Raw genomic sequence first — 26,889 nt, forward strand, 5'->3', positions numbered from 1 at the left:
CACAGTGTCAAGGGTAGGAAAGAAAAATCATAATGCAAACAGATGACTACTGTTAGAGAGATGTATAATAATACTTTACTTTGTGTAGGACCCTACATCTGAGGAATTTCAAGAGCATTACACAATAACTCATGGTTCCTTTCAAAATGCTTGTGACACAATTTGCAAGAATTATCCTCACCCTTAGGGGATAAATTTACGGAGAAATGGCAGCACAAGTTGGTAAGTAACTTGTCAAAACAGCAGGTGACTGGTGAACATCTATAAATTGAATCTGAAAATTTAAGTCTACCAGTCACCTACCTTATTCACTAAATTGTTCTTATGTTTAGAATTATTTACAGTAATATCTTCTATTTAAGGAAGATCAAATACTAATTTGTTTCTTTGCCATTTTATGTGATGGCCTTTTAAAATAAATCATTATTTTACCAAGATGTTTGCATTGTGTTACCACTTTGGTACTTCATTATAACCTTGTGTGGTATGAAGAATATTTAAACAAACAACTATGGTAACACCTAGTCTTTTCTCTTTCTTCTGTTATATATCACATTCTATTTCCCTTTGTTGTCTAATGCTATGCTATGCTACTATCCAAGATCCATAGTAATTTCCAGGTGTGGTGGATTTGGTGTCAACATTGGAACTTGGATTAGTTATATTTTATCAAGTCTGCCATGTATCTCTTTGTAGGATGCATTGGTTTGATGAATGCTTTATAAAACCTTTAACCCACAAAGAAGACAGTTATAGTAGTAGATGCCTAATCTGAGCAGTCTAACGAATAGAGGCTTAGAACCAGTGATTTTTTGTGTGTGTGTTTGGTATGTTGATATTTTTTATCTGATTGGTAGTGAACGATTTGCTTTCCTTGAAAGAACAGGAGTATGGTGGTAGATTTCAGTTTTGCGGTTTGGGGAGTTCCTAGGTGTTGCAGGTGAAAGCTTAGGTGGTTAGTTTCCATCATCTTGGTAAGTGTTTTTAGGGTTCTGTGTTCCCAATATGTCATACAAATATGTAGCACTATTAAAGCTTATTTCTTACAGACCCCATGTATTTTTAAAATTGCTTTGAAGAAATAAGTCTCACTTCATAGATATTTAGTTTTCCTAGGCTAGAAAGTATATCAGGTATTTGGGTATATATCAGGTACCGGTACCTATTAAAGAAAACCTAATAAAGGACATGCATTCATGTATTGTTACAGGGGCTTTTTTGTGCTAGGATTGTTAGTAGAAAAGTGGGAAGCAGTAATGAAGAAACCATATTAAAGAGCCCATGATTTATCTCCTTTCAGCTTCCATGGATTTCTTTCATGCTGTTGGAATTAAAAAGGCAATAATTATTTATTAAGATATATAATTATCTTAATGGATTGTGATAGTTACTTTACATGTGAGAAAAACCTGTGCTGTGTATGAATGTGTTATTGGAGTTATTATTTAAAAGGGAAGTTTCTTGAATATTAGTGACTCAGTCTTCAAACCATAATATTTTATTTGCATGGAATTATTCTTTTTTTCTCCAGTTCTAGGATGGCAGAAGTTTAGTGTAGCTTTTGTTGACCTTAAAATATTCTGGAGTCCTTTAATAATAATGTGTTTTTCACATATTTTAAAATATCCTAATTCTTTATTGATATCTGAGTTTAGTTTCATTTTATTCCTTTGCTAGGTGTTCTGCTATTCTGAAATAACACATTTTTAGTTTATAATTCTTTTCTAATTATGAAAGTATTTCGTGTTCTTGGTAGAGAATTTGAAAAATATAGGCAAGTAAAAATCAACCATAATACTATCATGCATAGATAAGTACTATTGTCATTTAAGACTTTTTCTATACTCATATATGTGTGTGATCAGAGTAGGCGTATGTTCTTATATCTCAGTTTTTTGTTTTACTAATAATTGAATAATACTTTAATAAGTATTAATAAGTATTCCCCCATGTTTTAAAATATTACTTAGGGATATTGTTAATGATAGTTTAATACTTCATCATTTAAATGTACCAACATTTTTGTTCTGTTTTTTTGGAATTTATTTCCAGATTTTTGTTATAAATTATGATACCATGTATGTATATATCAACTTAGTCTTTATTTGCATTTGTTAGTTTCTGTAGGAAAAAGAATAATTTTAGCAATTCTAGAAGATATGGTAACTGAATTTATTTTAAAATTAAGCATAGTTGTGCTTCACTCTACAAAGTTGATAAGCTAAAAAGATATTTGTAAATGAGTTTTAAAAATGTATTCATTTGACAAGCTTTTGATTATACTGTGATGAATATCATTTAAAGATCCAGAAAGGAAGATAAAACAGAAATGCATACAAACAGAAATGCATACAAAATGTGCTAAGTGTTAGAAGATGCATAACCAGATTACTGTTGTGTATGGAGGAATATTGTAACCATTTGGAATGGAGTGGATTGTAGGTGAGTTTCTATAGGGAAGATAATATATGATATATAATATTATAGTATTTCAAGGAGGAAAGAATAAGAACTTTGTAGGTAAAGCAGTTCAAATGGCAATTAGGCAAATTGGAGGCCTTTTGAGGGAATAGTAGTCTAATTAACTAAAATGTCTGAGAATAGTGAGCAAGAAGGTTAGGAAGATAAATTGTGCTCAGACTGTAGAATTAATCAAATTAGGGAGCTTGAATTTAATTTTAAGGTGGATGTCCACTGATAGTTTGGAATGAAAATTAGGTTTTTCATGCTGGAGAAGAGGGGAGAGAATTTAGAGGTAAAGAAATCAGTTAGGCTCTAATTATGGCCCTTTAATACAAAGGATCTATTAAGGAGAGATTAGGGGAGGCTGAATGGACAGGCTTTGGTTAACCAAATGGAAGTGAACAAGCAGGGTATAGGGGTGAGCCAGGTGTGGTTCTAGGTTGAATTAGTAACTAATAGAAATGTGGAATCCAGGAAAAGGAATGTTAATTGTTTTGTTTTAGGAGGGGAGGAAAGATAGGGTGAAGTGAATTTTGTATTGAACTTGATAACAAATATTCAGTGATTAATAAGAAATTCAGTGTTGTAAGTGGGGAGAAAGATTAGTGCTAACAGCCTAAGATGTTTTATTTCCAGTTTTTTTTTTTTCCTCTTAAGTTCAAAGTAGGCTAACATTTCAACTGTAAATTTCTCCCTGATTGCAACCTATTTACTTGAGTAACTAGTAATCTGTTAACAGTACTTAATTTTGTGTTTTGTAGGGACTATTTAAAGTACCTGGTGATGTAATATTTCTGTAAAATTGAAACATTTATTTGCCAGGTACCATCATACAGCCCACTCATTTGAATTTTATTAATAGGTTCGTTTGCTTGTTTTTGCTTAACACAAACCTGTTAATTGTGCCTGATTTTATGACTTCCTTCTAGATTTCACTGGAAGCAAAGTTTTTGAAGTACAAGATGCAATCACATAAAAGTTACTTTTTGATTCCACTAATAGCTGAAATAATTTTAACTATATATTGCATATGTGTTGGCATGTAGGCAAGAGCTCCTAGGAAATGTGTCCTCAGATATGCTGTTGCTTTTGTGAAAGGGAAATGAGAATGGGGAAGGAATAGCATTAGGCTAAAAGAGGAGCAGAATTAGGAGCATCTGAAAACAATTGGAGGAATGCTGCCTTACTTACAAGTTATTTGAAGAAGCTTGTGATTTCTTTTTTTTTTTTTGTATGATATGACGAGAGTAAAGTGGAGCTTAGATTGCTTCCCACAGTTGCTCCCAAGTATTTATCAATTAGCACATATATACTTTGGTTTTTGATCCAGTTATTGCTTATCTATAGATTTCATACCGAGGCAGTCTAACAGAAATGGACTTAATAGACCTATACTTATCTTCTGGAGAGTAATTAGGTAAAAGCCTGACAGGTTGGTATAACCTCTGTCTGAACATAGGTCTATTTCTACACTGAGTTGGGGAGTTGAGTTCCAGTTTCCTCTGTAACTGGAAATACAGAGGAAAGGGAATATGTTAGAAGTTGGTATGGCAGTGTAAGGGAGAAGAAAGATACAAACCTCATACTTAACTGGAGAGAAATTTAACTAGAAATATTACTTGGAATATATTACTTAGGTATGGGAATGCTGGTATTTAAAAATAATAATGGTAACCACCGTTATGTGCCAGGCGCTGAGCTGAGTCCTTTATACTTTATTCCAGAATCATAAAACCACCCGCAAAGGACATACTAGCTCAGTCTTGCTGGTGAGGGAAATAAAAATTCAAGAGGTTGCCCCAAATCAAGGTTAAAATGTAATGGAAACAAGAACCAATTAGATGTCAACAGTGGAAGAAAATACACTATTTATAATAGCAAGAGAAAGATGAAATGACCCAGGAATATAACCCATGAAGTGTACAAGACCTATATGAAGAAGACTTGAAAGCATTTCTGAGGGACACAAAAATTTTAAACAAATGGAAACCGTGTTGGGTAGGATTAGTCAACCTAAACAAATCTGTCACTTTTCTCTAAAGTTAATTTGTCAACTTTGAGGTGATCCTAACAAAAATACCAAGTGGTGTTTTGTTTTGTTTTGGTTTTTGAGGGAACTAGAGAAATGGATTTAGTTGTTATGGAAAAATAAAGCAACTAAGGAAACTCTGAAAAATAACAGAAATATGTAACTTATTTTAATGTCTTTAAATAGTTAAAATTGCCTCACAAATAGGTGTGTTAAACAGAATATAAAGCCCAGACATAGACCCAAATCACCTCAAATCAATGGGGGAAAAATTCCAAGTGTAGCTGTTGATAATCTTAGAATAAGTAGAAGCATCATCCAGGGAACAAAGAAAATTGGATTACTACCTCATGCCATATATATATTTGGATAAATTCCAAATGAATCAAATATTTAAATGTAAAGACTAATGATAAATCTCAAAGAAAACATGGACAAATTTGTTTATTATTTTGGAGTCAGGAAAGCCTTTCTGACTGAATTGTGAAGGAGGCACAGAAAAGTAAGCCACATGAAAAAAATTTTGCCAGATAGAAATTACTGTAAACAGGTTAAAAGATAAATGGGAAAATATTTGACTCACTATAGTCAAAACACTAATTTTCTGGATATAAAGCACTCCCAAAAATTGACAAGATGAAAACAGTCCGGTAGCAACATGGTTAGTTCACAAAAGGGAAATACAGGGATCCCCGGTGGCTCAGCGGTTGAGTGCCTGCCTTCGGCCCAGGGCCTAATCCTGGAGACCCGGGATCGAGTTCCAAGTCGGTCTCCCTGCACGGAGCCTGCTTCTCCCTCTGCCTGTGTCTCTACCTCTCTCTCTCTGTGTGTGTCTCATGAATAAATAAATAAAATCTTTTTTTTTTTTTTAAAGGGGGAAATACAAATGACTCTTAAATGAATATTCTTTAGCCTCACTTGTATTAAAGAGAATGGCAGAAGCTACACTGAGGTACCATTTTTTACATAACAGGTTAGCAAAAATCCTTAATTTAGATGATACAATGGCCCCTTCATCTCCCAGCCAGAGTTTTACTTTCTGAGGTTTCAGTTACCCACAGTCATCTGCCGGTCTAGAAGCAGATGGTCATCTTGATGTTGTCAGGAGGCCAGTAGTTGTCTAATGCTGTGTCACAATGCCTACCTCATTCACTTCACTTCATCTCATCAGTACATCTTCACAGAAGGGTGAGTACATTACAATAAGATGTTTTGAGAGAGGGTGAGACCAATCACGTAACTTTTATGACAGTATGTTATCATTGTTCTACTTTACTATTAATCTCTTACTGTGCCTCATTTACAAATTAAATGTTATTTATGTATAGAGAAAACAGTATATACAGTGTTCATTATTATCCATGGTTTCAAAATGAAATCTACTAGGCCTTAGGATGTATCCCCTGCAAATAAGGGGAGGGGACTGCTGTGTACTCTCTGGTGAGGCCGTCCGTAAACAAGTGTTCATAGGTTGTTAGTGTAAATTGATAAACACTATGGGGGTATTTTGCCAACATATGTTAGAATTGCAAGTGTACATACCCTTTTTTCAAGATGCATAAGAATAGGGGCCTGGGTGGTTCAGTGGTTGAGCATTTGCCTTTGGCTCAGGTTGTGGTCCCGGGGTCCTGGGCTCAAGTCCTGCATCGGGCTCCCAGTGGGGAGCCTGCTTCTCCCTCTGCCTATGTCTCTCTCTCTCATGAATAAATAAATAAAATCTTAAAAAAAAAAAAAAAAACCCACAAGAATATAGCTCTCTCTCATAGCTCCATTTGTGTCTGTACAAAATAACACAGTGGCATATTACTGCAACATTATTTATTATTATTTTTTTAAAGATTTTATTTATTTATTCATGAGAGACACACAGAGAGAGAGGCAGAGACACAGGCAGAGGGAGAAGCCGGCTCCATGCAGGGAGCCCCGACGTGGGACCCGATCTCGCGTCCCCAGGACCACACCCCAGGCTGAAGGTGTCGCCAAACCGCTGAGCCACTGCGGGCTGCCCTACAACATTATTTATAGTTGCAAAACCTTGTAAACAACCTTGTGGTTGTTGAGAACTTGTAAAATTGTTGTTTATTCAGTCAATGTGATACAATACTGTGTAGTTGACAATATGTGAAGGTCTCTATGATACATCATGAAGTAAAAAGAGCATGGCATAGAACATTGTTATAGAAAGCTATATTTTGGGTAAAATATGAAAAAGTATGTGTTTGTACTTGCTTGTAGATACATTTACCCTGGAGGGATATATACGTCTTATAATAGCGGTTACCTTGGTGCAGAGAGGTGTAAGATCAGGGATGTGAACAAGGTCGATATAGGGTAATGGATAGTGGACCTAGATTTTCACTGCATACTTTTTTTTTTAATAACGTAAATATACTATCATTATTTTCAAATAGGCTCTGGAATTAGAGTGCTTGGGTACAAATTCTGACTCTGTTACTTCTTAGCTCTGTTATCTTGGGCACATTGCTTAGCCTTTCTGTGCCTGAGTATTCATTTCTGTTAGAATAATCATGCTACATTCTTAGGGTGGTTGTAATGATTAAGTGAGATAACATATAAAGTGAAAAGAATACTGCCTGGTATGTGGTGAGAGTTCTAAATGTTTCTTAAAGGAGAACTACCATTAGTATTAGAATGGGAAATTAATTTTAGGTCTGCCTTACACTGAAGTAGACTATATGCTGTTTCCATATTTGTCTTTAGATAGACAATGCACATCTTTTTCACTTATAACTGAACTTTAGGTATTTATTCAACAAATGTGTCTTCCTACTATGTCTCTCATATTGCATTAAACATGAAAATACTTCTGTCTTCTGTTACTTTGTTGGAGCTTACATGCCAAATTTTCAAAATTATGCCAAATTTTCAAGAAAATGTATGTGATACTTAGAGGTAATGCTCCATTGGAGCAAGATATAAAATGAATTGGATTCCTTTACCATCAGACTTTAGAAATAAAATGATACAGAAAAGTAAAAGAATTAAAGATCCCTTTTTGTTCCTGTGATAAGTACATAAAATTTAAATTTTAAATTCTGCTCCTCCTAAAATGACAGACTGATGCTTAAACTAAATGCTTTTGGTTACACTTTGCTCCTCTTTGCATTTGTAGTTATTTTAACACCAATGTGCCTACATTTATCTGCATAATATATAAATATGTTAATAGAGCATCCACTGTTTATATGGTGTTTGACTATAGGAAAAAGAAAGCCAAAAATACATATTTCTGAAGTTATGAACTGATAAAATGGAAAAAAAGGAACATTTATTTTATTTTAATTTTATTTTTTAAAGATTTTATTTATTTATTCATGAGAGACACAGAGAGGGATCCCTGGGTGGCGCAGCGGTTTGGCGCCTGCCTTTGGCCCAGGGCGCGATCCTGGAGACCCGGGATCGAATCCCACGTCAGGCTCCCGGTGCATGGAGCCTGCTTCTCCCTCTGCCTGTATCTCTGCCTCTCTCTCTCTCTCTCTCTGTGACTATCATAAATAAATAAAAATTAAAAAAAAAAAAAGAGACACAGAGAGAGAGAAAGAGACAGAGACACAGGCAGAGGGAGAAACAGGCTCCATGCAGGGAGCCGGACATGGGACTTGATCCTGGGACTCCAGGATCACACCCTGGGCCGAAGGCAAGTGCTAAACTGCTGAGCCACCCAGGCGTCCCAAAAAGGTACATTTTAAATGGAAACAGTTGTACTTAAGTTAGCTATCTCCATCTCTCCAAGACAGACTACAAAAACAACTTTTCCTTGTTTATTGAAGTTTCTTTTCTTTTTTTTTTAAGATTTTATTTATTTATTCATGAGGGACATAGAGAAGTAGAGAAAGGCAGAGGGAGAGAAGCAGGCTCCATGCGGGAAGCCCGACGTGGGACTCCATCCCGGGACTCCAGGGTCCTGCCCTGAGTCAAAGACAGATGCTCAACTGCTGAGACACCCAGGCGTCCCTATTAAAGTTTCTTGAACTTATTTAGGTTCAAACCGTAGATTCACCTTAGGGTCTGCTTTCTAGCCTATAGCACCGACATTGACTCATTTGCCAAATCTTACTCATCATTTGTGGGGTTTTTTTGTTTGTTTGTTTGGGTTGTTTTTGTTTTTGTTTAGTAACTCTTTTTTTTTTTCTTTTTTCTTTCTTTCTTTTTTTGCAAATGGTTAAATATTTGGTGTTGAGCCAGTTATTTTAAACTCTCAGACCTAGTACGCCTAGGTGGCTCGGTAGTTGAGTGTCTGCCTTTGGCTCGGTGTGATCCCAGGTCCGAGGATTGAGTCCCGTGTTGGGCTCCCTGAGAGGAGCCTGCTTCTCCCTCTATGTCTCTGCTTCTCTGTGTCTCTCATGAAAAAATAAATAAAATCTTAAAAAACAACCCAAAATTCTCAGACCCTTAGGTTTCTCCTATCTCAAACTAATTTTTTTGTTTTATTCTAATTAGACTATTACTATCTATGCAAAAACTGTGGCAATAGCTTTTCTACTGATCTCCCTGCACTAATTCATCCTTTTTGAAATTCCGGGTTATTTTCTGGCATATTTCCATTTCTGTCTCTTGAATCTTGCCTAGCTGAAGGATTATCCTACATCTCCAAGATCACTCTTGTAAGAACTCAAGTCAGATATTTGTGCAGTATCAAGTATAGTTACCTGGCATTCAGTAATTTAATAACTTGCATTTCTGTTTTCCTGTTGTATAGAATTATTTGGATAAAAATCTTCTCTACTATGTCAGTTCCTAAAAGGTAGAAACCTTTATATATCTTTATCACTACATAGTGACAACACTGGTACACACAGACGAAACCCAGGGTTTGTTGAATAAACACATGATCATTGTATTTTATTGGATGTACCATAGGAAGAGAAGAAAATTATAGACTCTTAATGAACTTGATGGCCATCAGCTCTGTTATAACCAAAATTGTAAAATTTGAAATTGGAAGAATGTACACAAGTTGGATTTTTGGTATGATAAAGTCCGTGTGGCCATAAGAGGAAACAAGAATGAGGTTAGAATAAGTTTATTATATTCAGATTACAGCAAATACACAGCCATAGGGGAGAACAGTAGGGTAGTCAAGAGGCAGAAGATAAGAGCACAGGTGAGATCTTAGATCATGGCCTTTGTAGGGATTTCCTTGAGAAGGGCAAGACTGGGCAGATTAAAGTTTGGATTGGCTAATTTGGTTAATTCCTCCAGGCTTTGGGCTGTAGGATTGGTTTTTAGTTTCCTGGTACGTGGCCCTGGGATAATTCAAGGTAAGAGAATTACTGGCTTGGTGTGTGTGAGTTAGATAAGGAGGTAGTTGGTGGTATAAATTTTGGACTGGTTGGTTTGCATATGAAAGGCATGCTGGTGGACAAGTTGTTATCTTTACGAATTAGCTAGCCCTAGGAAGGGCCACCTCTTCTGGAAGCATCTGTCCTGCTGCTCCCCAAATACCAACCTCAAGAATACAGAAAACAAGAAAATATAGTTAATGTAATTGGCCCTGTGATGAATGGATGTCATTCAAATATACAAAGAATCTAAGAAAACACAATAAAAACTCTGTTAGTATATTCTGAGGGTTCATTCTTGCTTGTTTTAAAAAGAAAGTAAAGCAACTATTTGATTTATATCATATTTATGTTGGGGTCTTTATATATCAACTTCTCCTTTTCTCTTCAAAGCATTAGTTTCAATGGTTCCTAGACATCCAGAAAGGACTTTTCTTTTTTTAAGACTGTATTTATTTATTTATTTATTTATTTATTTATTTATTTATTATTTATTTATTTATTTATTTATTTCGTGCAGTCAGGGAAGGGAGGGGCAGAAGGGAAGAAGGAGAGAGAGAATCTCAAGCAGACTCTGTGCTGAGCACCGAGCTGTCATGGGCTCAATCTCACAACCCTGAGACCATGACCTGGGCCAAAATCATAGTTGGACGCTCAACCTTTCTGCCTCCAGAAAGGAGTTTTCTAAAGAAAAAGTATTAAAAAGCCCTAAATATTTAAAACATTTTAAGTGTATTTTGAAAATAAATTATTAAAACATAACCTTGTTATTTAAATATTAACAAAACGACAGCAGTTCAATAAATTAGGGAAACATTTATGTTAGTGCCTTTGTGAAGTAGGGATGATGGTACACCTGCTTCATGGTGTTATGAGGATTAAATGAAATTAAATAAAGTACTTAACACAATGTTAGGCATATAATAAACTGCGTATGTTGACTTTACATCTTATGTAATAGAATGCATAAAAAGGGTACGAACTTGTAAACACATCTATTATGAAGAATTTTGTAATCTAATTTGTTGTATCTCCATAAGAACATTATTTTATTGTCAGCTGTCAACTAAGGCATGTAAATTACTTTATGTTAACTAGATTTTATTAGGGAATCATTAAAATGTTTTGGTGACTACTGGTCATACCATTCCAAATTCCTATTGGTGGTAATTTTAGAAAATAAACATTTTCATTTAATTTTTAGTTTTAGTTTTTATTTAGTTTAGATGTTTTATTTCTTTAATTCTGAATTTTTTTATCATTACGTGCATTACATTACAGATCCTTTAAAAAGTGTCAATAAACAGTAATTTCACTTTAGGAATAGAGAAGTATATGCCTTGAGTGAAGTAGCCTTTGGTTATTATCTCTGTAACAAAATTAGTCCTGTGGTTATATAAAGAGGGAAGAAGGCACTCTGAATTATTTATTGGTGCTTTTCATTAATCCCAAGTAACGTCTTCATCTTTAGAAAGTCAGAATCGTAAAGTGTATCAACTACACAGTTATTTAAACTATTAAAGAACGGTAAAAGAAAAAAAAGCCACTGTAGATAACCAGTATTAACAATTTGGTTCTTATTTCTCAGTATTTTTTCTGCATATATATTAGGCTGTGTGTGCCATATTTTAAAATAAAAATGAAATTATACAGTACTTTTTAAATTTCATGGTATGGTATTTTGTAAACTTTAAATTTTTAGAGATGGATTTTAAGTGTGCTTTCCATTGCTCTAGTTAGAGTTCTGAGTTATTCAGAGAGAAGGGAAAAGGAAACATATTTTTAGCAACTAATGAGGCATGGTAGGACAGAGGATTTTGAAACTTAAACTCTAACAGAATTAAACTTTTAGTAAGAAGTTGCAATGATGTTTTTTAAAATTCACTATTTAAAAGTTTATTCCTTTAGAACTCAGTTTTTTGTTATCAAATTGTTATGCTTATTGCTATTCATAACTATTGTTTTTTAGACCTTGATAACTTGAAAATCAACAGATTGATAGTTATTCAGCCTTTGTTGGAGTTCATTTTTTTTCCTATTAAAAATATGTGTAGAACTTCATTAAACTCATTGACCACATTAAGAATTAAGATTAATTGTGGACTTAGGATCATGGCTTGTAATTGTACTCTTAAACCAGACAGTCCCTGATTTATGAATGGTGTTTTTAAAAACTTCACATTTTTCTTTACTTATGGAAATATTGCTAGATATCACAAGTAGATTTTCAAAATAATCTTAAAATGATTATACCTAAGTATTATAATCTATCAGTAATTCTATTTAACAGACCTTTGTAACATTTTCTGTGGAAAAATTCATTTGAAGTTTTGTATTTTGGGGTTTTTTTTTTTTTTTAGATTTCATTTAGGGGTGCCTAGGTGGCTCAGTTGGTTAAGCTTCTGCCTTCAGGTCAGGTCAGGTCCTGGGATAGAGTCCCAAATTGGGCTCCCTGCACAGTGTGGAGCATGCCTCTTCCTCTCCCTCTTCTTTTCCTCCTGCTTATGCTCTCTCTGTGTCAAATAAATAAATACAAATCTTTAAAAAAAATTTTTTTTTCATTTATTTGAGAGAGAGTGCATGCACATGTGCACACAAGCAGGGGGAGTGGGAGAGGTAGGCTTCCCCACTGAGCAGGGAGCCAGGATGTAGGGCTCCATCCCAGGATCCTGGGATCATGACCTGAGCCAAAGGCAGATGCTTAGATTGAACCACCCACACACTCCTCAATTGAATTTTAAATTTGGATATCAGAAATTTATCTTCACTCTTCACTTATCATGGCTTGTTTTTTAAGTCCTAGAAATATGTGATTTAAAAAAGTGGAAGCCACTTTTATCCCTACATTCTAAAGGTGACTACTATTATTTATATTTTCCTACCTTTTGTATCTGTATAAAAATACGTAATTCTGTACATATATACAAAAGCTTTGTGGTTTCACTTTTTCATTTAATATATTTCTAGTTTTTCATGTTAGTAGACTTCCTTTTTTTTTAAAAAAACTTCAAGAATGAGCACATGTGTGGGGGTGTGGCAGAGAGAGAGGGAGAGAATCTCTAGAAGACTCCATGCTGAGTATGGAGCCAGTTGGGCTCTATCCTACAACCCTGAGACCATGGCCTGAGCTGAAATCAAGAGTTGGACACCCAATCAACTGAGCCACCCAGGCGCCACAGTAGACATTTTTTTTTTTTTTTAAATGAAAGCATCAATTCCTTTTATCTGGGTATTCCATAATTTATTTACCTACCTGTTACTGAAAATCAGATTATTTCCTGTTGTTTTTTCCTAGTAAATGTGATTCAATAAACATTAGTTTACAATAAATTCCTAAAAGGAACATTTCTTGGTTATAAGACATGCATGTTAAGAACTAAATAGGAGCACAGTGTTTGAGCGTCTACCTTTGGCTCAGGTCATGATTCCAGGGTCTTGGGATCAAGTCCTGCATCAGGCTGTCTGCCGGAAGCCTGCTTCTCCCTCTGCCTACGTCTCTGCCTCTCTCTCTGTGTCTCTTCATGAATAAATACATAAAATTTAAAAAAACTTTTTCTTCCATTTATTTTAATCTTTTGGCATGGTAATAATGTAATTATGAACTAGAAATTTCTAAATTTTAGGATCAAGTTTATCTGTGATGAATTATTCAAAGTAAGTTATTTCTTTCTATGGTTTGCCTTTATTTACTGATTTTTTTTTTTTAAGATTTTATTTATTTATTCATGAGAGACACCGAGAGATAGAGAGGCAGAGACATAGGCAGAGGGAGAAGCAGGCTCCCCACTGGGAGCCCGATGTGAGACTCCGATCCTGGGACTCCAAGATCATGCCCTGAACCGAAGGCAGATGCCCAACTGCTGAGCTACCCAGGCGTTCCTATGGTTTGCCTTTAAAACAGAGATGGTAATACATGGCCAACTTGACAAAAATGATTTGAAAATATTTATTCTAGTGTCTTCATTTGCTAGGGTTGCCATAGCAAAGTATTGCAAACTAGGTAGCTTAAATAACAAATGCATTATCTGATCTACTTGCTAGAAATCCAAAATCAAGGTGATAGCAGAGTTTATTTCTTCTAAAGTTTATAAGGGAAGGATCTACTCCAGGCTCTTTCCTAGCTTCTGGTGGTTTGCTGTCAATCTTAAGCATTCCTTCACATGGTGTGACTATGACCATATTTCCTCTTTTGAGGATTAGAGGTCTACCCTACTCCCATATGACTTCATCCTAACTAAATATATCCTCAGTGACCCTGTTTCCAAGTAAGGTCACATTCTAAGCAAGGTACTGGGGATTAGTACTTAAACATAAGCATTTTGGGAGAACACAAATCATACTCTTAACAACAAGATTTTGAGATCTATTGGTGAAAGAGGCTGGAGAGTAACATAATGTACATATTTTCCTTCAAATTAGCTGTTTTAGAATTTTGAATAAGAAGCTGCTTTTAAGAGCTGGTAGTTGTGAATATGTTACTAATGATGTTTCTGTAGTATGTATTACCTTTAGATCCAAAAGGCAATGCATTCTTTACTCTTAGTATTTTTTGTTTACAAGATTTTCAGAGCATATTATTAATTATATGTTTTTAGAAAACATTTATTTGAGAACAAGTGTGCACATGTGAGTCGGGGGAGAGGCAGAGGGAGGGAATCCTCAAGCAGACTCCCCGTTTGAATGTGGAGTGCACCTGCAGGGCTTAATCTTGCAAATCCATGAGATCATGACCTAAGCTGAAACTCGAGTCAGATGCTTAACTGACTGAGCCACCCAGGTGCCCCCTGATGATTATATCTTAGTATCAGGTTTAAACCCTGGTTAGCAAAAGACTACTAATAGACTATCTTGTGTATTTTGTGATTGATTGTCTAAGAAGAGGTATATATGTGTACTGTTATTAAATCGACCTGACTAGGTTGTAGTCAGTTAATACTAATGGGCATTTTCTGGTCATTCCTGGACATGCACATATGCAAAGCTGCAAAATAGTTGAGTCTCCTGATGTGCACATTCCCAGCCAAGGTTCTACAAAACAGTGCTCTGCTTTATTGTTTCAGCTCTCATTCTGTAAACAAGTACACTTTTTACAGTATATTTAGTATCACAGATTTTGCATTTTTGTACTTTTGGTGATTTCACTGTTTAAAATGCCCTCTGAGGGTAGTACTGAAGTGCTATCTGGTGTTCTAGCACAAGAACGCTGTAATGTTCCCTACTAGATAATACATTGAGGCATGAGTTATAGTGTTGTTGGCTGTGAATTCAATGTTAGTGAATCAACAATATATATATTAATCATAAGATGTCTTTAAGCAGAAACACACATTAAACAAGGTTATGTGTTGATCAGTTCATGAAAATATAATCAGAGGCTTGCAGAAGCCTAACCCTGTATTTTCCCTGGGAGCAGTGTTTCAGTATTTGCTAAATAAGCATTTGTGGTGGCTTTATAAACATAACTATTGCCAGTAATGAGAATTGATTGTATTCTCAAGTAGACTAAAACAAACAGACTAAAATTGTAAGTGGAACAATGATGGAGTTTCCTAGAAGGATGGTGCTATGAAATAAATAATCACTATTTAACATCCTTTTTCTTCATATATTGTGCAGAGTTTTGTTCTAGCGTCTAAGAAAATATAAAAGAAGTCTGGAGTCACTGTCTTTGTAGCTTTTATTTCTCTTTGTAGCTTTCATTAAGTACAAATGCTAAATTGAGAATGCAAAATTTTTCATTTCTGTCCATAATGACACAAAATTGATAGAGGAAGAAATTTCACAATTACTAGACAAATTGCAGGGTGAAGGTAAATATCATCACTGTATGATTATAATGAAATTGGTCATACAAATGAACTCAAACAGTGAGTCTGGAGATAATATTCTGCGTAAATTTTCACAAAATCAAGAATTGACGAATGTATTTCTTAGTCCTAAAGGAAATAGGGTGTTTTTATCCTGTTATTTAATGGGAAGGATTTTATCATGTAACATTTTCCAGCAAGAATCTGGATCTATCCTGTATTGTTAGAAGGATGTGCAGCAGTATTCTTTTACAATACGTGTGCAACAAAATTTATTTGATGCAGTTTATGAACAAATAACTGAAATCAGATATACATTCAGAGGTAATTAGGAGGAAATAGATGATGTAGAAAAACTGTTAGTAGGTTGAACATTTTAATTGGTTTTTAGAAGTCTAAAAGTGACTATTTGCATGTATGGAGTAAAGATTATGGCCTTTTCCTCTTTACTAAAATAATGCAGCATTAGTTTTCAAAAATACAGCATTTTAACGATGTAAATATAAGAACAACCAGAAGTAATGACCTTAGACCTATTAGAGATATATTTAGAATATAGCTGTTTTCAATATTTACAAGATTGATATGTGACATGTTTCTAGTTCATTATCTTTTCTGTTTTTGCTCCTGTCTCTGAATAATGTATTTTTTTCTTTCTCAAGGTAATCCCCCACAACTTATATTTTGTTTGCCTTTTTTGTGCCTTCCCAAACTAATTGTTCTGGTGAACCATAAATACTGATACGAACAGTGTTACTTTTCTCAAACTTTTTATTGCACATGTGAAGCATAAAAAAGATGGAATGAATAACAGAGTGACTAACAGTTAACATTTACACATACTTAATCTGTGTGTGTGTGTGTATATATATATATATATATATATATATATATATATATATATAAAGATTTTATTTACTTATTTATTCACAAGAGACTCAGAGAGAGGTAGAGACATAGGCAGAGGGAGGAGAAGCAGGCTCCATGCAGGGAGCCCGATGCAGGACTCGATCCCTGAATTCCAGAATCACACCCTGAGCCAAAAGCAGACACTCAACCACTGAGCCCCCCAGACGTCCCTGTTTATATATTTTTTTAAAGGGATAACTTATTTTCTGAACTAGGATTGACTAACGATGATGTGGCATTATTAAAACTTTAGCATCAGGTTTAGCATCATACATTCATAGTTCCAACATCATCTTGTAGCCTCTCTTTATCAAAGGAATCAACTGTTTAATGGGCTTGCTTGGCAAGTTTTTCCTTTGCTTTCAGTTCTTTACCTTATGTATTCATACTTATCCTAGTTGAAGTGAATTTAATTCCTGCTTACTCCTCCCTTTTCTGTGTTAACTTGGCCTTGAAAGGCAAATGTAGCTTGGTGATTAACACTTAATAGCATAGTACTTGGTACATAGTAAATAATAAATGTTAGCTGTTGGATTTGATATGAATTTTGTTTTCTTTCTCACACATGGCATCATTGAGTTGGGCTTCTAGTGAATTTTTTTGTTTTGCTGGGTTCTTTTATTCCTCCTTCATTGCTTATCATTGACTCTGTTTTCAGGCCATCTTGTTTTCAGCATTCAGTCATTTAATTTGATTAGATGTGAAATGTCTCAGTATACCACTGTTTCGTACGTTTGAATGTTGTTCTCAGACAACAAACATACCAAACTTATAACTTCCCTGTACAAATTTTTTAAATTACTTAGTTTTTCTCAATGACTCATCAAAATGAATTGCCTCAACCCAACCCCCGCCCTCTTAGAAAGTCAGATCAGTGGTATACTGAGACACTTCAGGTCTAATCAAATTAGATATAATAATTGTGTTGTTATGTTTAATAATGTATTTCTGAAGTAGCTATCTATTCTCAAAATAGGTATCTCAGTAAGTTGATGGGACTAAAATTTTGAAAAAAACAAGATTATTTGTCTTAAGTTTTTAGTATGTAGAAAATAATTTTTTAAAAGATTTATTTATTTATTTATGAGAGAGTGAGAGAAAAACAGGCAGAGGGAGAAGCAGGCTCCATGCAGGGAGCCTGACGTGGGACTCAATCCTGGGTCTCCAGGATCATGCCCTGGGCGGAAGGCGGCGCTAAATTGCTGGGCCATCGGGGCTGCCCAGAAAATAATTAAATAAAGAGTTCAGATCAGTTTTAAAAAGAAAACACTGGTTTTTAATATATGACTTTAACTATTTTCTCTACTGATGTATTAAGTTTTATTTTTTTGTTTGAAATAGACTATATTCACATGATTCAAAAATCAAGGTAATATAAATAGACATTGGGAAGTTTTGCTCTTAGATTTGAATACTGTATTTCCCCCTCCTCCTGCATCACCTAAAATATGCTTAATAGGGTTTTTTGTGTCTTTTCAAAGTTTCTTTATGTAGATATAAGCAAGTATGAATATACTTATTCTTACCTCTTAAATCATACAGTATTGCACATCTTGATTTTTTTTCTTTTTGCTAATATACCGCTGAGATCTTTCTATATCTACATATTGATATGTAGAGTTTCCTCATTATTATTTTGTATAATATTCCAATCTGTAGATGGAATCCTTTATTGATGGCTATTTGGAATACTTCCAGTCTTTTTTAATTTTTATACAGTGGTGCAAGTATGTATAAATACACAGGTTCACACATAACAGACATAAACACACACACGTATTTCTGCTCTACCTTTCTAGGTTCTCTAGCTAGGCTCTGTCTAGACAAAAGACAAGATTAACAAGAGAAAAAACAAATTTATTAATGTGCTGAGCTTACACATGGGAGCATTCCGTGATGAGTAACTCAGGTGATAGAACATGGGCTTATATAGCATCTTAAAAGAACAGTACATTTTTAGAGAAGTAACAAAAAGGACTGAGTTTCTAAGGTGGCAAATGGGAAGGTTAAATATGTGGGGAAACTAATGGAAGATAAGAGCTATTTAGGAAAGTTGCGTAGGTTTTTCTGGTGCCATCTCTGAGCTGACGGAGTTTAGAGTTGTCTCTGGTGATTGACTTCTGTCTTTCTTGATAGAGAGGGAAAGAGTGGGCATCTTTACATTATTTATGTCATCCTTTTAGGCAAATAGGGAGAGGGCAGAGAGCTTTACTTGTATCTATTTCTTCTTAAAATGTCTTTGAGTTCAAAATAATCCTATGCCTAAATGGCATATTCTGCTACCGTAAGATAATTCCGTGGAAATGGAATTGGTGGGTCCAGAAGGTAAATGCATGTTTTGTTAGGTATTGCCACATTTCTCTCCATAAAGGTTAGGTATTGCCACATATCTCTCCATAAAGGTTGTTCTGTTTTACACCTCTATTATCATATACTGATAATAGGTGAGTGCTTTTTTTCCTCCAACAGATTATCAAACTTCGGGATTTTTGTGAAAAGTAGTATCTTGGTGTGTGAGTTTTGTTATAGTCATAAACTTTTTAAATTAATAAACTATTTTTTTTTAATTTTTTTAATTTATTTATGATAGTCACACACAGAGAGAGAGAGAGGCAGAGACACAGGCAGAGGGAGAAGCAGGCTCCATGCACTGGGAGCCCGACGTGGGATTCGATCCCGGGTCTCCAGGATCGCGCCCTGGGCCAAAGGCAGGCGCCAAACCGCTGCGCCACCCAGGGATCCCCCAATAAACTATTTTTTAGAGTGGTTTTAGGTTCACAGCAAAACTGAGCAGAAAGCACAATTCCTATATACTTCATCCCCACACATGCACAATCTTTCCCATTATCCACATCTTATACCATAGTGGCACATTTACCGCCATAAACGAACCTACAGTGACATCATCTGAAGTTTGTAGTTTCATTAGGGTTCACTCTTTGTGTTGTGCAATCTATGGGTTTTGACAAATGCATAATGATATATATTATTGTACAGAATAGTAATGGTATCATACAGAATAGTTTTATTTACTACCTTAAAAACACTCTGCTCTAGGATGCCTGGGTGGCTCAGCTGTTGGGCGCCTGCCTTTGGCTCAGGTCTTGGGATCTTGGGATCCGGATCACTCCCTGCAAGAAGCCTGTTTCTCCCTCTGCCTATGGCTCTGCCTCTATCTCTCAGTCTGTGTCTCTCATGAATAAATAAGTAAGTCTTAAAAAAAAAAAAAAAACCCTGCTTGGCCTGTTCATCCCTCTCTTCCCCCAACCTCCAGCAACCACTAAACTTTTTACTGTCTTCAAATTTTTGACTTTTCCAGAATGTTATGTATTTGGAATCATACAGAATTGTAGCCTTTTCAGATTGGCTTCTTTTTACTTAGGAATATAAACTTAAGTGTCTTCCATGTCTTCTTATGGTTTGATAGCTTATTCCATTTTATTTCAATAATATTCTATCATCTGGATGTACAACGCTTTATTTACTATTTAAGACATTTTGGTTGTTTCCATGTTTTAGCAATTATGGATAAAGATGCTGTAAACATCTATTGCGTAGGTTTTTGTGTTGGCATGTTTTCAGCTCCTTTGGGGAATATCAAGGAGTGTGATTGCTGGGTCATATGATAAGAATATGTTTAGTTTTGTAAGCAACTACCAAATTGTCTTCGAAAGTGGCTGTATCATTTTGCATATCCTCCAGCAGCAAATGAGAGTTTCTGTTGCTCTCTATCCTTTCCAGCAATCTGGGCCATTTAATAAGATGTATAGTGGTATCTCATTTTAATTTGCAATTCCCTGATGACATATAATGTAGAACATCCTTTCATTGGCTTACTTGCCATCTGTGTATCTTACTTGGTGAGGTGTGTCTGTCCAGTTCTTTTGCCTGTTTTTTAATGGGCTATTTATTTTCTTGCTGTTGAGTTGTAAGAATTTTTTATATATTTTGGGTAGTTTTTTATTAGATCCATCTTTTGCAAATATTTTTTCCCATTCTGTGGCTTTTCTTCTTATTCTCTTGAAAAATGTAAACTTTGCCTAAAGGATAACCTATATGGAAAAGTACAAAATTCTAAGTGTATGGTTTTATACATTTTCTAAGTGAACATATTATTGGCTTCTAAATGTAGTTTGGATTTACGTTTCTCTCCTCAATGAAGTTGAACATCTTTTCATATGATTAAGGGCAGTTTCTGTTTCTTTTTCTGTGAACTGTATATCAGTTAACATCTTTTGTCCACTTTTCATTAAATTACTGGTCTTTTTTTTTTTTTTCCAACTAAGTCTTTAAAAATTGAGATTATTTCTTTGAGGTATGAGTAACATTTTTTCCATTTTTCTTATTTGTCTTTAAACTTTGTTTTTAATTAGTTTTGTTATAAGAATTTTCTCAAATGGCTGCATGGAATCTCTTCCTCGTTCCTCAGCTCAGGATTTGGTGTTAAGTGTTCCTGTCTTCCAGAATTCTTCCTAGTATCTTTTAAGGTTTTAATAAGTATCTCATATTCCCATGGTGCTTTTTGTGTATATCTTTATCTTAGCATTTAATCACAATCCTTATCTCACTTGTTTTTCTGTAAACTGTAAACTCATTCAGGGCTAGAAATGTTTTATTCTCATTGTGTTTCCGTAAAGATTATCATTTCTTTGCTTTTTTTGAATTTTTGTGTCTTTGACTTTATAGCTGTTGCTATCTAAAGTACTCTTCATTTGCTATGGTACCATCCAGTCTTTACTCATTTGTCTTGTCATCTTGTCATTTTCTGCTCTTTACTGTCTTGGAGAGATGTTGACTTATTTCTGGGGCCTCTGTGAAAGAGAACAGGCCTGCCTTCTTTATAATTAAGATTTATGGTGATGTTTTGGTGTAAACAAATAATGTCCTACTTTTTCTTGATTTTTTTTGGGGGGGGCAGTGTGTTACATTTTGTTCTTTTTGTTTGCTTTTCTTTGTTCCTACAATATAATTTCATAAAAACATACACAAAATATATATAAATAGCAAAAGATAAGTATAATGAACTTCTACATATTGTTCACCATCTTCACAAGTTACTAACTCATAGTACTTTAAGGTAAGTACTTTAGTACCATTAGAGCATTAGAGTTGTACAGATTCTTAGAGGCTAATAGGGCTAACATCCTACCCCAAAATGCAAGGGTAGTAATCTAGATAGAATTTGAAATTCTCTAGACATGGGGATTTAAACTTTTTCGATGCAATTGGTTTCTTTATTGAATATCTGCATTTGTACATGAGCTAAAGTGTGTTTCAGAAGAAAACTCTGATTCAATTGAACAACTCTTCAGCTTTCAGTTTATTGAAGACAGAAATTATAGCTTTTTTAGTAAGCTGAAATTAAAGGGCTTATTATAAATGATTATCTTAAACCATGTAATAGTAGTAGTAAAAAAACTGACAGACCTTACACATCTTAAGGAGACTAAAGAATCAGTTGCACTTTGTTTACTGGTTTGTCAGTGGCTACTGACAGCCTTAGGAAGGAACGATATTCTAAATTATTTTCTGGTTTAAAACTTGAACACATTTTAGCCACATATGGGATTTTTATATCTTTGATGTTAAAATGGCAGTCCATAAACTGAAACCTGTTTGTTATGGTACATTGCTTTGAAAAGTTCTCTCTTCAGCATATCTAGTAGATGCGCTATTTATGAGATTTGTAAAGAATTTGCTTTTCTATCAGAAATTGCCAGTTCAGATTATTTAATTAATTTCAGAATCACTCCATAGTAGTATATGTCAATTATGATTTCATTATTAAATAATTTGGCCCAGGATGTTTAAATGATTCTTTTTTCAGCTGGACTCTTCTGTTATTGGTAATGGCTTTAAATGAAGAGTACTTTGAGAGAAATTTTATAAACTTTTCACTTCTTCTCCAAAATGTTCCAACTTATTGTCCAAAACTTAATGTCCAAACTTAGTATTTTGAGTTGCTTATGCCCCAGAATATATATCTGTATTTGCCACAATGAGAATTTTATATGGCACATACTTGTTAAATTTTTTAAAGTAACTAGTGTTACACTTAGTCTGTAGTTTGTATTTTATCATTTTCTTAAGCTTTTTTGTACAAGATGAAGACTGTTTTATTGTCATTAGTAGTTCAAAACTAAAATGTAATGTCTCTCTTCTTGATTTCTGTAGAGCAGGTTGTTGCCCTGGATGCCCAAAATATCGTAGCTGTTTCATGTGGAGAAGCTCATACATTAGCTCTAAATGACAAAGGCCAGGTGTATGCATGGGGTCTCGATTCTGATGGACAGCTTGGCCTGCTAGGATCAGAGGAATGTATCAGAGTACCCAGGTAACAAAGGTGACCAAAAGAGGTCTTTAACAATCTTTTATAATAAATTTGTTACTTAATTATTCTTACTATGGTATTTAAGAGTTGATACCTAATTATTTCTCCCTTTTGAATTCTTAAGGAAGTTTTCTAGGTAGATTCTTACCTTTAATTTGAGCTGAGTGCTTTTTTTTATGTACTACATATTTTCCCCCAAAATTATTTGTAAAGAAAAGGGATGGGGAATATGTACTTTATTATAAATATTTTCCTACTAAAATTTTAAAGTGGTTTAGGCTAATTTAAACTAATTCTAGAATCGTGACTACCCCAGCTATTGAAAGATTTATTAAATATTGGTTGCTTACATCTTTCTCTATCTTGTTTTTTTTATTGTTTTTATTGAATATAGAAACCCCACATACTTAGTATAAAAATAATTCAGTCAGTTTCCACATTTTTACAAAGTGTAGTGGCCATGATTTAATTTGTTAAGCACTAATTCATCATAGAATTATTTCAGAATTAAAAAATAAACACCTCATTAGTGTTGTAGTCTTAGAGATTTACATAGGGCATGGCCATTGTTTTAATATTAAAAATTATAAGAGCATGAACATATTTAGGTAAAAATATATTTAAAGAAAAGTAGCCAATTTATTTTAAATACAGAAATAATACATTAATCACACTTTGTTTTTTAAATTATTCAAATTCTTGCTTCCTTAAACTCTTGTTCTTTCTTTCTAGTAATAGTTATAGGGACAAAAGAGAACTCTCCAGAGAAACAAGGTATTAAACTAATTTTAGATGTAAATCTAGGTAGAGTTATTTTTACACACATTTAGAAATTTTGTTTTTAACTTATCATTGGTAATGTTTGTCTGGTTTAAGAAATAGGATGTAACTTACTAGGATAAGAAAATGGAACACCAGGACAAATAATCTAATTCAGAACAGAAACTATTATTAGAAATGAGTTTTTTTAACTAGGAAGGCTAGCTGGTTCCTTTAGTAAGCATATGACCTTTCCTCATGTATGTTTATTGAGAACTTAAAAGCATTCATTTAAAAAAAAAAAAAAAAAGCATTCATTTAGAGTGTTTGTTTTAATTTATTAAAAGTTTTTTTTGGTCTTTAGTTTCATGTTTTATCTTTCTTCTAGTAAAAACTGTCTGTTGAGACTTGTGGATACATTATATTCACATGTTTCCTTGATTGACCTTGTAACTAAATTCCACAGAACTCTACAAACAAATTTTTTTCCCTTTATTTCTTCTGTTACAAAAATTAAATAACAAACACAACTCCCATTTTGCTTTCAATGTCTTATAATGATGGTGCTCTTGGGAGAAAACTTTTTTTTTCCTTAAGCTAAGTAAATTGAATTTTTTTAGTCATTTCAATTTTGATTTGTTTCAGAAAATGATAATTTGCAACCAAATGGCTTTTGGCTAGATAATAATACAAAGCATTCATAGAAACATAGTGACCTTACATTTATCGTATCCTCTACTGCTTGTATTTCCTCCCACAAATAATTGTTGTGGAGTGGGATTTTTAATTTAAGATTCTTAAAATTTTTGTATTTTCTGTGATTAAAAAAGGGCTTATGTATGAGATTTTCTAAATCAGCATTCTCAAAACCATGATTTATGTCAAAACTTTCTAATTTCTTTTGTATTTACTTTACTGGTCCCTTAAAATCATAATTACATTTTTGTTGCTCTTCTAGTATTGGGGATTTCAATTTCAGTCAGTAATCTATAGATGCTTAGTAAATGGAAAGAAAGTAATTATAAGGAGAAAATTTTATTATATGACAGTTTACTTGAACAGTGTCCTATAATAAATTATGTGTTTGTGACTTAACTATTTCATGAACCTGGATGGGGACCCAAAAGAAATCTTATTTGAGTCATTTGGTTTAAGTTTATGTTTTTGTATTTGCTAAATACATGTGTTAACTTTTAAGCTTTATGGTAAGGGCTTTCTCCTGTTCAGCGTACTCATTTTTCAGTGGACTGATACGATTTGTGATGATTATATAGTTTTTACTGATATTTTCATGTGTTAAAGGGCAGTTTAGTATTTCAGTATATTTTGTTTTGGGAAAATCATGCGTAGAGACTGAGTTTGTCTTTGCCAGCCGTCTATTTAACACGTTTTCTGCAGGAATTTCACAAGCCAGTAGCATATGGAATAAATAACATACTCCAAACTGATGATAGATAAATCATACTCTGGTTTCAAGCAGGAGGAGATTATAAATTTAGGTGAGGTACATACCTTTGTATGACTTGATACTAGGGAGGGATGGCTTAGCCAACTGAGAGCTGATAATCCTCCTGCCAGCACAAAAGAAAGAGGCCAGCACAAAAGAAAAAGTCTCCTGTTCTAGAGCATGTTGCCAGGGAAGGCTACACCTAGCAATGTTGATGGGTGAGAGGATCTTTTTCACAGATTGCTGTTTGGTCTTACCCACTGAGGTTTTAAAAGTTTCCTTTACTGAGGCTGGCACTAATTGCCGTGTCTTCAGAAAGCTATTTAGGTCAGCAAAGAGTGGCCTTGGTAAGACCTAAGAGTCTGGGATAGTCCTCACAAACTCTCAGTATTTTAGTCTAAAGGTCCTCTATAGCTAGAGATTTTCTTCATGTATTTTTGTTGGTAAGCCTTCAGTGGAGCCCCACTGAGTTCATCCAGAACAGATGATATTATGATATCCTGATACAACTTACTTCATCTTTATATCAAAAAAACTTAAGAACAATTTTTTTTGAAAATCATATCAGATCAATATACGACATAGAAATATATTTTTATGAAACACTGCCGGTGATTTTTTTCTTTTATTTTTTCTTTTAAATTGTAGTACCAAATCACTGTTAGATTCAAGCCTTTTTCTATATGCTTAGAGTTGTCAGCCAGCTTTGTAAATATTGCATTTGTTTTGAATAAAACATGTATAGAAGACAGGAGGAAGCTCAACTATCTGTAAATTTTTTTTTATTTTTTATTTTTTATTTTTTTTATTATTATTATTTTTTTATTAACTTTTATTGGTGTTCAATTTACCAACATACAGAAAAACACCCAGTGTTCATCCCGTCAAGTGTCCACCTCAGTGCCTGTCACCCATTCCCCTCCAACACCCGCCCACCTCCCCTTCCACTGTAAATTTTTTTTAAATTAGTGTTTATAATTTTAGTAAAAATGGTCAGAAAAGTGAGGATTCATGTTAGGCTGTACTTTCTTGAGAACAAAGTCCATTTTTATGCCATGGAGAAGAGTATTTAAATTCAGCAACAACAAAAAATAAATAAAAATAAATAAATTCAGCAACACTTTAAAATGAAAGAAGAATGTAAAATTAATAATAGATTATATTTGAAACTGTTGCTACTTTGATAATCTTTACTTCTAATTTTATCTAGTTTTGAAAGAACTACTTGGGGAAAGACAAATTATTCAGTACTAATGCTGGTCTCTGTAGATCTGCATTTCTTTCTTTCTTTTTTTTTTTCTTTCAGAACTTTATTTAAATTCAGGTTCGTTCACATATAGTGTAGCGTTAGTTTTGGGGGTAGAATTTAGTGATTCATCAGTTGGATGTAACACCCAGTGCTCAGTATATCAAGTGCCTTCCTTAATGCCTGTCACCCAATTACTCCTCCCCCCACCTGGCTCTCCTCCAAATCCTCAACTTGTTCACTATATTTTAAGAGTTTCTTTTGTAGACCTGCATTTCTGCCTAGTTATTTTCTTTTTAGGTGGAATATATGTTATGCCTTTATAAAAAAAAAATTAAGCCTAATTATACTATGTTTTAGTTTGATGTCAGTGGAAATACATACTTTTCCATGCAAACTTTGGAAAACCAGTTGTTGGCAATAAAGTTGTAACATTTTTTTGAAGTCCTATTTCTTGGACATATGCAATAAAAAAACATCACAGAGTGGTATAACATGATCCTTGTGAGAACAGCTATTTCTGGATTGTAGAAACTAATATATTTGACTTGTCAGCTTGGTCAAAAGGAAAATTTATTTTCTTGATTTCACTCAA

At 34.1% G+C, this 26,889-nt stretch overlaps 1 protein-coding gene across 4 annotated transcripts in view; it reads left to right on the top strand.

Annotated features, from left to right (window-relative positions):
- Positions 1–26,889, top strand: part of HERC4 (HECT and RLD domain containing E3 ubiquitin protein ligase 4) — a 133,816-nt gene that overhangs the window by 6,664 nt on the left and 100,263 nt on the right. For 3 of the 4 annotated variants that reach the window (XR_005986596.1, XM_041747160.1, XM_041747161.1), the window contains exon 3: positions 22,686–22,845. Coding sequence is in view for 3 of the 4 variants with exons in the window: in XM_041747160.1 (XP_041603094.1) it covers positions 22,686–22,845 (160 nt within the window). In the remaining variant the exon portion in view is untranslated. Of the gene's footprint in view, positions 1–88; positions 223–22,685; positions 22,846–26,889 lie in introns of all 4 variants that reach the window. The other variant, XM_041747162.1, reaches the window with a different exon arrangement.

This window comes from Vulpes lagopus, chromosome 3 (genome assembly GCF_018345385.1).
Source record: "Vulpes lagopus strain Blue_001 chromosome 3, ASM1834538v1, whole genome shotgun sequence".
NCBI lineage: Eukaryota > Metazoa > Chordata > Mammalia > Carnivora > Canidae > Vulpes > Vulpes lagopus.